Source organism: Crinia signifera, chromosome 6 (genome assembly GCF_055691185.1).
Source record: "Crinia signifera chromosome 6, ASM5569118v1, whole genome shotgun sequence".
Lineage (NCBI taxonomy): Eukaryota > Metazoa > Chordata > Amphibia > Anura > Myobatrachidae > Crinia > Crinia signifera.
The window spans coordinates 21249419-21261738 of NC_139222.1; the positions used below are offsets into that span (position 1 = coordinate 21249419).

At 50.8% G+C, this 12320-nt stretch overlaps 2 protein-coding genes and 1 pseudogene across 2 annotated transcripts in view; all 3 read right to left on the reverse strand.

The window, feature by feature from the left end:
* The window catches only part of LOC146007463 (uncharacterized), a 137507-nt gene that overhangs the window by 79866 nt on the left and 45321 nt on the right, over positions 1–12320 (reverse strand). The window lies entirely within an intron of this gene.
* LOC146007371 (uncharacterized) overlaps positions 1–12320 on the reverse strand; it is a 34462-nt pseudogene that overhangs the window by 3624 nt on the left and 18518 nt on the right.
* On the reverse strand, positions 3479–5907 carry LOC146007373 (uncharacterized). Its single transcript, XM_083145720.1, has 4 exons — positions 5812–5907; positions 4573–4696; positions 3837–3934; positions 3479–3685 (listed from the first exon to the last, which is right to left on the reverse strand). The coding sequence occupies exons 1-4, from the start codon at positions 5905–5907 to the stop codon at positions 3479–3481; spliced, it is 525 nt and encodes a 174-aa protein (XP_083001846.1).

A 12320-nucleotide genomic window follows, 5' to 3' on the forward strand; every position in this document is an offset into this window, starting at 1 on the left:
GCTCCTGATGTATGAGATACACCAGAGAGTGTGGGGAGGAGACTGGTCAGATCTCTGGGCTAGTAACACACAGTGACATGATGTGAGGGGGAGAGCAGGAGTATAATAGGGTCTGATGGCTCCTGATGTATGAGATACACCAGAGAGTGCGGGGAGGAGACTGGTCAGATGTCTGGGCTGGTAACACACAGTGACATGTATGAGATACACTAGAGCAGGGCCATAACTAGGGGGGGCACGCGCACCGGGCGCTGGAGGGGGGTGGGGCTCTCAGGTCCGGGGACAGCCAGCGGGGTCAGCCAATCAGCGTCCGGCAAGTCTTTTCGAAGTCATCACCAGCGCTTCCCGACGCCGCACTAGTAGGTGAGCGGAGAGACGGACGGAGTCAAGCTGCCGCTACAGCGGCTACCCGGAACCCCGCTGCCTGTCACCGGACCCCCGCTGGCTGCACACAGGAGGTAATTTAGGTTGTCAGCGGGGCGGTGAACGGGGGTGGGGTCTCCGGCGCCAGGGCGGTCATTTGGTCGCCCCCGGGAGAGAAAACACACAACACATACATAACACCACATACACAAAAACAGTACAGCACACAGAAAAAATAAATACATTAGAGTGGATGTAGAATTCATCAACACACAAGCATACTTGCCTACCTGACCCTCTCCATGCAGGAGAAAATGCTCTGTACCTGGACTTCCCTGTAATGTATGATTGCCATCACCTATGGTGACACCTTTTCTTATCAACTAGGTGATTCATCGCGCCCTACGGGCGCTCTTCACACCGTCGTAAGGGGCTGCGCCCCCTTAATTTGTGAACATTTGTATATGAGAAAGATGGTTAGAATTGTATGAAAGATGCCTGTATTGCAACTTCAGTTATAGGTGAAATGTGTTAAATAGAGAGCATATGATGTGGAAGGGGGTGTGTATTGTTTTGTTTAATTAAAAAGCGGTTACAGAGTAAGATGTACATTGATAGTGTGGATGGTACAGTGACATTTGTGGGTGTGGGGGGCTGTGTGTGCATGTTGTTTAGGTGTGTGTGTGTGTGTGTGTGTGCAATAGTATAGTAGGGTGTTTCTGAGTCAGCGGCTCCCCACTGGCGGAGGTCACGACACAGGAAAACAGGAGGCTGGGTAGTGATAGGGGTGTGTGGGCATAAGGGGGACTAAAGAGGAGGGTGGGAGATACTGTGCAGCTTCTGCCAGTGGGTGAGGGTCCAGCATGGCAGTACAGGATGGTGGCCCTTAGTCAGTGTCTCCTCCTACTGGGTGGGAGTTTGGGTGCATGAGAGCAGGGCTATGAGGCATGATAGGGGCATGTGGGCAAAACAGCGTCAGCGACTCCCCAGTGGTGGAAGTTACGGTTCAGGAGAGCAGGAAGCTGGGTAGTGATAGGGGTGTGTGAGTATACGGGGGACTAAAGAGGGGTTTAGGGGTGCCGTGAATTGCAGGAGGGGCGCAGGGGGTGCCGTGAATCAAGCGAGGGAGGGAGGGGGCGCAGGTGTCGGCGAATCGCGGGAGAGGGCGGGGGTCCGTAAAGCGTGGGAGGGGGCGTGAATTGCGCGAGGGGGGGGGGTTGCGAATCGCGGGAGGGGGGGTGCGCGGGGGGTCCGTGAATTGCGGGAGGGGGGGGGCACGGGGCGCGATGAATCACCTAGTTGGTTATATATTCTTGTAGAAGGATGGTAGGATGTTGCTGTCATTCAGAATGCATTTACATAAACAGTAATAGTAGCAGTAAAAGGTCTGACTTAAAACACCTACAGTAAAACAGAACAGGTGTTGTATATTATACAAAGAATTGGTTGATGATGTGTAGGTTGACGTGCACATAGTTCATAGTTGTCACTGGAAAAAAATTGCTACAAGAAAAAATCAACACAGAAAGTTCAACACATGTAAATGTTGACATAAGTGTGGCACTTCATCGGTGTCCATGTCGACACATGAGAATGAATATGAAAACATTCAAAAAAAGAAAAATAAGTCTTCAAAAACTCATGTCAACCTTTTTCATTGTCGACCATAGCCGTGCCAGTGTTTTGCATGTGCCATTTAATCCTGGAGTTGCCGTGAATCACGCGCGGGGGTGGGGGAGGGAGGAGGTGAGGGGTGTCCGCGAATCACGGGAGGAGGGGTCGTGGGTGGATGCCGTGAATTGCGGGAGGATGGGACGTGGGGGGGGTGTGGGTGCCGCGAATCGTGGGATGGGGGGGGCGCGGGGGGTTACAGTGAATCGCGGGAGGGTGGGTCGCGGGGGCGGGGGGTTGCCGCAACGACAGGAGGGGGGGTCAGGGGTGGGGAATTGCGGTAGGGGGGGGGCACTGTGAACCGCGGTAGGGGGGGTCGTGGGGAGCACCGAGAACCGCGGGAGGGGGGGCCCTGGGGTTGGCGCGAATTGCAGGAGGGGGGGTGTCACCGCGAATCGCGGGAGTCACCGGGGGTGCCGCGAATTGCGGGGGGTGTGCCGCAAATCGCGGGAGGGGGGTCGCGGGGGGTGCCGCGAATCGCCACAAGAAAAAAAATCAAGAAAGGTCAACACATGTAAATGTTGATATAGGTGTGGCACTTCATTGGTGTCCATTTCGACACATGAGAATGAATATGAAAACATTGAAAAAGTGAAAAATAAATCTTGTCAACCTTTTTCATTGTCGACCATAGCCATGTCAGTGTTTTGCATGTGCCATTTAATCGTGGGGATGCCGTGAATGGGGGGGGGAGGGAGGGAGGTACATACCCAATATGACCCTCTCCAGGAGGGACACGTTGCCCTGTTTCTGGACTTTCTTCTTAATTTATGGATTACCATCACCTGTGCTTAAACACCTTTCTTATCAATTACCCTGTTTAAAATGACAGGTGATGACAATCATAAATTAAGATGGAAGTCCACAAACAGAGCATTCTGTCCCTCCTGGAGAGGGTCATGTTGGGAGGTATGGAGGTGTGGGGCGCTCACCTGGTGTGTCTGGTGTGTAGCTGTGTCTTTGCTGTGTAACATGGAGAGGCAGAGGGTGTCTGGCACTGTCTGTGGGCTCACTGGGCTGGTTCTCTGTCATGTGAGTCAGTCATGTGAGTCAGAGGCTCCACCCAGGGTTATATCTCCAGACACACCTTGAGTGACAGATGTAGCCAAATATATAAGAGATTACCTAGCTCCCCACAGGTGATGGCAGTCATACATTACCAGGGAAGTCCAGGACCAGAGCACTTTCTCCTGCATGGAGAGGGTCAGGTAGGCAAGTATGCACACAAGTCAGGAGCGGTGTGTTTGAAACACCACCACCACACCTGATCTAATTGCGGTCATTGAGTATCAATGCAAACACTAACATTACGGTGAATGTTTTAACAATTTACAATCTTGGGCCTTTGGCGCAGCATAAGACGAAATTTTACAACAATTTTGGAATAAAAAAAAATAAAACTCCCAGGTTTTCACGGGCAGGTCAGATAGTGTGTAATAAGTGATTATTCCTCACCTGTGCTGGTATCTGTAGGGATTTCCTCCTCCTTACACTGCTGATCACCCCTCATATATGAGTCTTCTGTCTCTGTATCTTCTTTCTTATCTGTCACACAAGACTCTTCTCCTTCTGCCTTAATATCAGTCACATCCGTCTCTTCTTCTCCCTTTATTTCTTCGGCCTTAATATCAGACAAATCTTCACAATGAACCTAAAAAAATATCACATTAGTATTGTCTGATGTTATGGAGATAGAATATCAGTGTATAAGACACACACACACACACACACACACACAACTGCTGCAATTCATATAGTGACAGTCACTTTGTTATATTGAGGAGACCCTAATTCCCACCTACCTGATCCTCCTGTGGGGTCCTGTGAGTCTCCTCTGTACACTGCTGGAAATACAGAGGATGGGGACATCTCTCTGGGGTATCTCTGTTACTGGGTCCATCTGTAGGAGACACACAATGACTGAGGACATGGTATATATGTGATTATCCTGGGAATACAGAGGACGGGGACATCTCTCTGGGGTATCTCTGTTACTGGGCCCATCTGTAGGAGACACACCGTGACTGAGGACATTGTATATATGTGATTATCCTGGGAATACAGAGGACGGGGACATCTCTCTGGGGTATCTCTGTTACTGGGCCCATCTGTAGGAGACACACAGTGACTGAGGACATGGTATATATGTGATTATCCTGGGAATACAGAGGACGGGGACATCTCTCTGGGGTATCTCTGTTACTGGGTCCATCTATAGGAGACACGCAGTGACTGAGGACATGGTATATATGTCATTATCCTGGGAATACAGAGGACAGGGACATCTCTATGGGGTATATCTGTTACTGGGCCCATCTGTAGGAGACACACAGTGACTGAGGACATTGTATATATGTGATTATCCTGGGAATACAGAGGACGGGGACATCTCTCTGGGGTATCTCTGTTACTGGGTCCATCTATAATGGACGCACAGCGACTGAGGACATTGTACATGTGCGATTAGCAGATGATACGATTATATAGGGGCCCCCATACCTGCTCTACCATGTGCAATAAAATGTAATCTCTGCTTACCCAGTGATGTGAGCGGCCAGTGAATCTCCATCATCACGTCCTTGTACAGACCCTTGTGTTCCTCTATATACTCCCACTCCTCCATAGAGAGATAGACAGCGACATCCTGACACCTTATAGGAACCTGACACACACAATGATACAGTCATCACTCAGACCACATCCCCCAGTGTCACTGTATAATGTCCCATTCCCAGCAGTCACCTCTCCGGTCACATCCCCCAGTGTTACTGTATAACGTCCCATTCCCAGCAGTCACCTCTCCGGTCACAGCCCCCGGTGTTACTGTATAACGTCCCATTCCCAGCAGTCACCTCTCCGGTCACATCCCCCCGGTGTTACTGTATAATGTCCCATTCCCAGCAGTCACCTCTCCGGTCACATCCCCCGGTGTTACTGTATAAAGTCCCATTCCCAGCAGTCACCTCTCCGGTCACATCCCCCGGTGTTACTGTATAAAGTCCCATTCCCAGCAGTCACCTCTCCGGTCACATCCCCCAGTGTCACTGTATAATGTCCCATTCCCAGCAGTCACCTCTCCGGTCACATCCCCCAGTGTTACTGTATAACGTCCCATTCCCAGCAGTCACCTCTCCGGTCACAGCCCCCGGTGTTACTGTATAACGTCCCATTCCCAGCAGTCATCTCTCTGGTCACAGCCCCCGGTGTTACTGTATAATGCCCCATTCACAGCAGTCACATCTCCGGTCACATCCCCCCGGTGTTACTGTATAATGTCCCATTCCCAGCAGTCACCTCTCCGGTCACATCCCCCGGTGTTACTGTATAAAGTCCCATTCCCAGCAGTCACCTCTCCGGTCACATCCCCCAGTGTCACTGTATAATGTCCCATTCCCAGCAGTCACCTCTCCGGTCACATCCCCCAGTGTTACTGTATAACGTCCCATTCCCAGCAGTCACCTCTCCGGTCACAGCCCCCGGTGTTACTGTATAACGTCCCATTCCCAGCAGTCACCTCTCTGGTCACATCCCCCGGTGTTACTGTATAATGTCCCATTCCCAGCAGTCACCTCTCCGGTCACATCCCCCGGTGTTACAGTATAATGCCCCATTCCCAGCAGTCACATCCCCCAGTGTTACTGTATAATGTCCCATTCCCGGCAGTCACCTCTCTGGTCACATCCCCCGGTGTTACTGTATAATGTCCCATTTCCAGCAGTCACCTCTCTGTTCATATCCCCCAGTATTACTGTATAATGTCCCATTCCCAGCAGTCACCTCTCCAGTCAGCAGTTGATTGATCTTGTTAGTGAGTTCCAAGATCTTCTGCTCATTGTCTTTCCCATGTATCAGTGAGTGAGGTGGAGGCACCATGATGGGAATCTGGGTCCTCTTCTGTCCTTCTGACACACAGTGATGGCTACTGGGTGTCTCATCACCAGAGGTCTTCTTCACTACTGTGTAACCCTGTGTATAAGAAAATACACTATCACTGTAGACACCCCAGTTATGACCCTCTATTATTACTATAAGTGATGTCACAGTGACGCTCCCAGATCCCCTCACCTCCCCAGTCACGTCCCTGTACTATTACTATAGATATAAGTGATGTCACAGTGACGCTCCCAGATTCCCTCACCTCCCCAGTCACGTCCCTGTATTATTACTATAGATATAGGTGATGTCACAGTGACACTCCCAGGTCCCCTCACCTCCCCAGTCACGTCCCTGTATTATTACTATAGATATAAGTGACGTCACAGTGACACTCCCAGATCCCCTCACTTCTTCAGTCACATCCCTGTAATATTACTATAGATATAAGTGATGTCACAGTGACTCCCAGATCCCCTCACCTCCCCAGTCACGTCCCTGTATTATTACTATAGATATCAGTGATGTCACAGTGACACTCCCAGATCCCCTCACCTCCCCAGTCACGTCCCTGTATTATTACTATAGATATAAGTGATGTCACTGTGACACTCCCAGATCCCCTCACTTCTTCAGTCACATCCCTGTAATATTACTATAGATATAAGTGATGTCACAGTGACTCCCAGATCCCCTCACCTCCCCAGTCACGTCCCTGTATTATTACTATAGATATAAGTGATGTCACAGTGACACTCCCAGATCCCCTCACCTCCCCAGTCACGTCCCTGTATTACTACTATAGATATAAGTGATGTTACAGTGACTCTCCCAGATCCCCTTACCTCCCCAGTCACGTCCCTGTATTATTACTATAGATATAAGTGATGTCACAGTGACGCTCCCAGATCCCCTCACCTCCCCAGTCACGTCCCTGTATTATTACTATAGATATAAGTGATGTCACAGTGACACTCCCAGATCCCCTCACCTCCCCATATCATTACTATAGATATAAGTGATGTCACAGTGACACTCCCAGATCCCCTCACCTCCCCAGTCACGTCCCTGTATTATTACTATAGATATAAGTGATGTCACAGTGACACTCCCAGATCCCCTCACCTCCCCAGTCACGTCCCTGCATTATTACTATAGATATAAGTGACGTCACAGTGACGCTCCCAGATCCCCTCACCTCCCCAGTCAGCAGGTAGATGATCTCCAGGGTGATATTTAGTATCCTGTCAGTCATGTGACTTTGATCCTTGTTCATCCTCGGGGAATCAGTGACGTGTCTCATCCTCACCGCTCTGTTGTCCTGGAGTAAATATAAGAATTACAATAAACACCACACAGTACACATGTAACATATTAGATAAAGGTAAGAGAAATCCACATAGAGGCACAAAAACAGCTTCTAATGTTTCCCCACATTTAAATATATATCATATAGAGAACAACAGGTACATGTGTAGTATAGGATATAATAGCACTGCTATGTCCATTGTAGTGAATGGTCTTAAAATAAAATGTAATAATAGGCACCAAAGGCTGCTCGCACTGTATAATCATCATAATACTAATAATATTAAGAAATCAGAGACTGGTAATCAAGGAATAAGAAAATATATAATAATCATCATCATCACACAGAGGCTGCTCAACTGTACAATAATAATAACAACGCACAAGAGTCTGCTCCCCCTCTATAACATTTGTAACAGGCCACTCCCCCTGTATGAATAGGACACTACAGGCCGCTCCTCCTGTACTATGGGACACCACAGGCCACTCCCCCTGTATGAAAGGGATACCGCAGGCCGCTCCCCCTGTGTAAACGGGACACCTCAGGCCGCTCCCCCTGTGTGAACGGGACACCGCAGCCCGCTCCCCCTGAGTGAACGGGACACCGCAGCCCGCTCCCCCTGTGTGAACGGGACACCGCAGCCCGCTCCCCCTGTGTGAACGGGACACCGCAGGCCGCTCCCCCTGTGTGAACGGGACACCGCAGGCCGCTCCCCCTGTGTGAACTGGACACCGCAGGCCGCTCTCGCTGTGTGAATGGGACACCGCAGGCCGCTCCCCCTGTATAACCACGGCAGCACAATACCATCACCTGCTGCCAGATACAGCAATATCTTCTCTCGGTCCCCCGTAACTTAATCACCGTGGCTGCTGGAAGTGAGAGGCCTCAGGTAAGATCAGCAGCGCTGCCCCAGCAGGGAGCCGAGATGCTGCAGCCAATGAACGCGGGGATTGGTCTTCGGGAAAATGGCCGCCGCTCCCTCACACAGGGGACAATTGTTATGGCGCTTTACTAGTAATATATACAGCATGGAATCTATCAGCTACCGGTGACCTCACATCACATAACTCTCTCTCTCTCTATGCATTCACACAATGCAATTACTGCTTCTAGCAATCCGGCAGTGATGTTCCAGTGTCCTCATACAGCGGCGGCCATTTTGTTGTGGTTTGTACTCAGCTCCCAGACTCCCCCGCGGCTGTAGCCAATGTGAATTTCCTTGTGTGGGGCAGAGTGGGAGGAGCTGTGTTACCAGGGAAACGTCCCTTCCTGGTGGGCATGGCAGGCAGGAGGGAGAGTGCTGCAGCTGGCACCAGGTGACCCCAGGTATTATACTGCTAGTAACAGCATAGTAGTGATTGCTGGGTGTGAGCCATAAGGGCACTTACAGGGGAGCTGCTGTTCTACTCACACAGGCTGCAGTATAATACCAGGTGTGTGCTATCACTGGGACCAGGGAGAGGCAGCTGAGTCCTCCCAGCCCTAGCTGTGGTGCTGCAAGGCAGAGACTGCTGTGCATGCTGGGACTTGTAGTTCTCCACCCTTTTCTTTACTATTCAGCCATGCCCTGATGTGTATGTATGTGGTGTAATGCTGGGAAGTGACTGTGGGTATGGGGGGTATATGTGTCAGGTATGAGGATGTATAAGGTGTGCCCAGGTGTGTATGTATGAGGTGTAATGCTGGGCGGTGACTGTGGGTATGGGGGGTATATGTGCCAGGTATGAGGATGTATAACAGGGTTGCCGACTTTAAGATTCTCCTCTCCGGGAGAAGCCCGGAGAGGAGAGTTTCACCAGCCGCTCAGGGGGCGGGGCTTACGAGTGACATCACTAAGCCCCGCCCCCATGCTGGTAAAACAAGGAATTAACAGAGTTCCGTGGAGGGGGCGGGGCTAAAATGACGCGATTGTGTCGTTTTAGCTCCGCCCCCTCCTCTGAGCCCCGAGGATTGCGGCATTTTAATGCCGCGATCCGGGGGACAGCGGGGGTCCCCCCTGAATCCGGGAGGGTTGCCCACCCTTCCGGGGGGCCGGGAGGGGGTCCCGATTTTCGGGAGACTCCCGGAAATTCCGGGAGGGTCGGCAACCCTGATGTATAAGGTGTGCCCAGGTGTGTATGTATGAGGTGAAATGCTGGGAGGTGACTGTGGGTATGGGGGGCATATATGCCAGGCATGAGGATTTATAAGGCGTGCCCAGGTGTGTATGTATAAGGTGTAATGCTGGGTGGTGACTGTGGGTATGGGGGGTATATGTGCCAGGTATGAGGATATATAAGGTGTGCCCAGGTGTGTATGTATGAGGTGTAATTCTGGGCGGTGACTGTGGGTATGGGGGGTATATGTGCCAGGCATGAGGATGTATGAGGTGTGATGCTGGGTGGTGACTGTGGGTATGGGGGGTATATGTGCCGGGCATGAGGATGTGTAAGGTGTGCCCAGGGGTGTATGTATGAGGTGTAATGCTGGGCGGTGACTGTGAGTATGGGGGTATATGTGCTGGGCATGAGGTTGTATAAGGTGTGCCCAGGTGTGTATGTATGAGGTGTAATGCTGGGCGGTGACTGTGGGTATGGGGGGTATATGTGCCAGGCATGAGGATGTATAAGGTGTGCCCAGGTGTGTATGTATGAGGTGTAATGCTGGAAGGTTACTGTGGGTATGGGGGTATATGTGCCAGCCATGAGGCTGTATAAGGTGTGCCCAGGTGTGTATGTATGAGGTGTAATGCTGGGAGGTGACTGTGGGTATGGGGGGTATATGTGCCAGGCATGAGGATGTATGAGGTATGATGCTGGGTGGTGACTGTGGGTATGGGGGTATATGTGCCAGGCATGAGGATGTATAAGCTGTGCCCAGGTGTGTATGTATGAGGTGTAATGCTGGGTGGTGACTGTGGGTATGGGGGGTATATGTGCCGGATATGAGGATGTATAAGGTGTGCCCAGGTGTGTATGTATGATGTGTAATGCTGGGCGGTGACTGTGGGTATGGGGGGTATATGTGCCAGGTATGAGGATGTATAAGGTGTGCCCAGGTGTGTATGTATGAGGTGTAATGCTGGGTGGTGACTGTGGGTATGGGGGTATATGTGCCGGGTATGAGGATGTATAAGGTGTGCCCAGGTGACTGATCCACTGACCCATACGTTACACACGGACTGACTGACCCGCTAACCCAGGGCTGGGCAACACCGGCCCTCCAGATGATGATGAAGTACACATCCCAGCATGCCTTGCATCAGTTTCAGCATGGCCACATAGCAAAACCAATGCAAAGCATCCTGGGATGTGTAGTTCACCAACATCTGGAGGGCTGGTGTTGCCCAGCCCTGCGCTAACCAATACGTCTCACACTGACTAACTGACCCATATATTACACACGGACTAACTGACCCATACATCTCACACTGACTGACCCATAAGTCTTACACAGACTCACCCATAAGTCTCACACGGACTGACCCATAAGTCTCACACGGACTGACCCATAAGTCTCACACGCACTGACCCATAAGTCTCACACGCACTGACCCATAAGTCTCACACGGACTGACCCATAAGTCTCACACGGACTGACCCATAAGTCTCACACGCACTGACCCATAAGTCTCACATGCACCGACCAACACGTATCACACAGTCTGACTGACCCATATGTCTCACTGATCTATTGACACACTGACCAATAGGTCTTACACTGACTGACCCACTAGTCCATACGTCTCGCACTGATTGTCCCGTTAAACCCATATGTCTCACACTGACTACCTGACCCATACATTACACACGGACTGACTGACAGACCCACTAACCAATACTTCTCACACTGACTGACCCATACGTCTCACACTGACTGACCCATACGTCAAATGTTTATCAGGGATCTGCTGTATACAAACCCTCCTAAAGCTATACCTGTAATTATACAAGGAACACGACCTGGGGTTTGTGAGACGGAAGCTACTGCACCAGAGACAGAGAAAGCTCCCATTGCGATTGATGATGGGAAACAGAGTGATTTGATATGGGTGCCCGACAGTCAGGATCTTGACTGTTAAAACCCCAACACTTGGGGTCCCAACGGCCCCTGGCTATCCTCCCTCATGGGGGTCCATGATGTGATAGAGGGAGAATAGAATAGGTGGTGAGAGCACCGAGCCCGCAAGGGGCTTTGTGACACTGCCCTTGCTGCCTGAGTCTGGGCAGTCAGGATCCCAACATTGGGCTAATGACTGTCGGGATCCTATACCTCACCCTTTGATTTAAATATGCTACAAATCCTACAGGGATACTCCGGTTGTGGGAGGAGGGTGGAGATTCAATTAAGTTAATTTCCACAGAAACGGCACAAATGGGAACTTTGCCAATAGATCCCCGGGTGCATTTACAGGCGCAGAGGTTTCACAGTAGGGATGGTACCTGGACATTATTGACTTGTGAAGTAATAAAAATACAGATGATGCCCACCTCACCGTGGCACACTACTAGAGAGGGTATTCAGCAGGTATATTTGTTAGGGTGTGTTCGACGTTTGGTGAAAGTCACGAATCCATGAGGTGGGGGAGTGAGTGTAATACAGTGGGAAGGACCTGATCTCTGTATGTTTGTCCAGTCAGCTCCCACCTACATGAAAGCACCCCTGGATTTAGCAGTAGGCACCTCATCTGGTATGACTGGGTCTATGGCAGAAGAGCATTTGACTCCACTGCCACCCAGAGTACTGAACTGAAGACTCCTATTGAACTTTGGACCAAGCAGTTACCACACCCACAGACAGCATACACTGCACTCCAGCATGTGTGGAGCGTCATCATGCCACGACCGGTCACTATACGCACTGACTTACCAGTGGCAGGGTGGGTGAGGCGCAAGGGCCTAGGCACACACAGCCATGGCCCAGGAGCAGATGCTGCAGGAATGGAAGTCGTTCCTGTCGGAAAGAGGTGGAGCGTCCATACAAGAGACTGCCCAAGCAATACACTGCATCAGGTCCACAGAGTGGTCAGCAACAGTGGTCTCCACAGGAAGCACCCAGAACTGATACATGGGGGTGGTGAAGAAGGAACACGTCAGTAAGCAGAGCTACATGCTGTAGTCAGGCT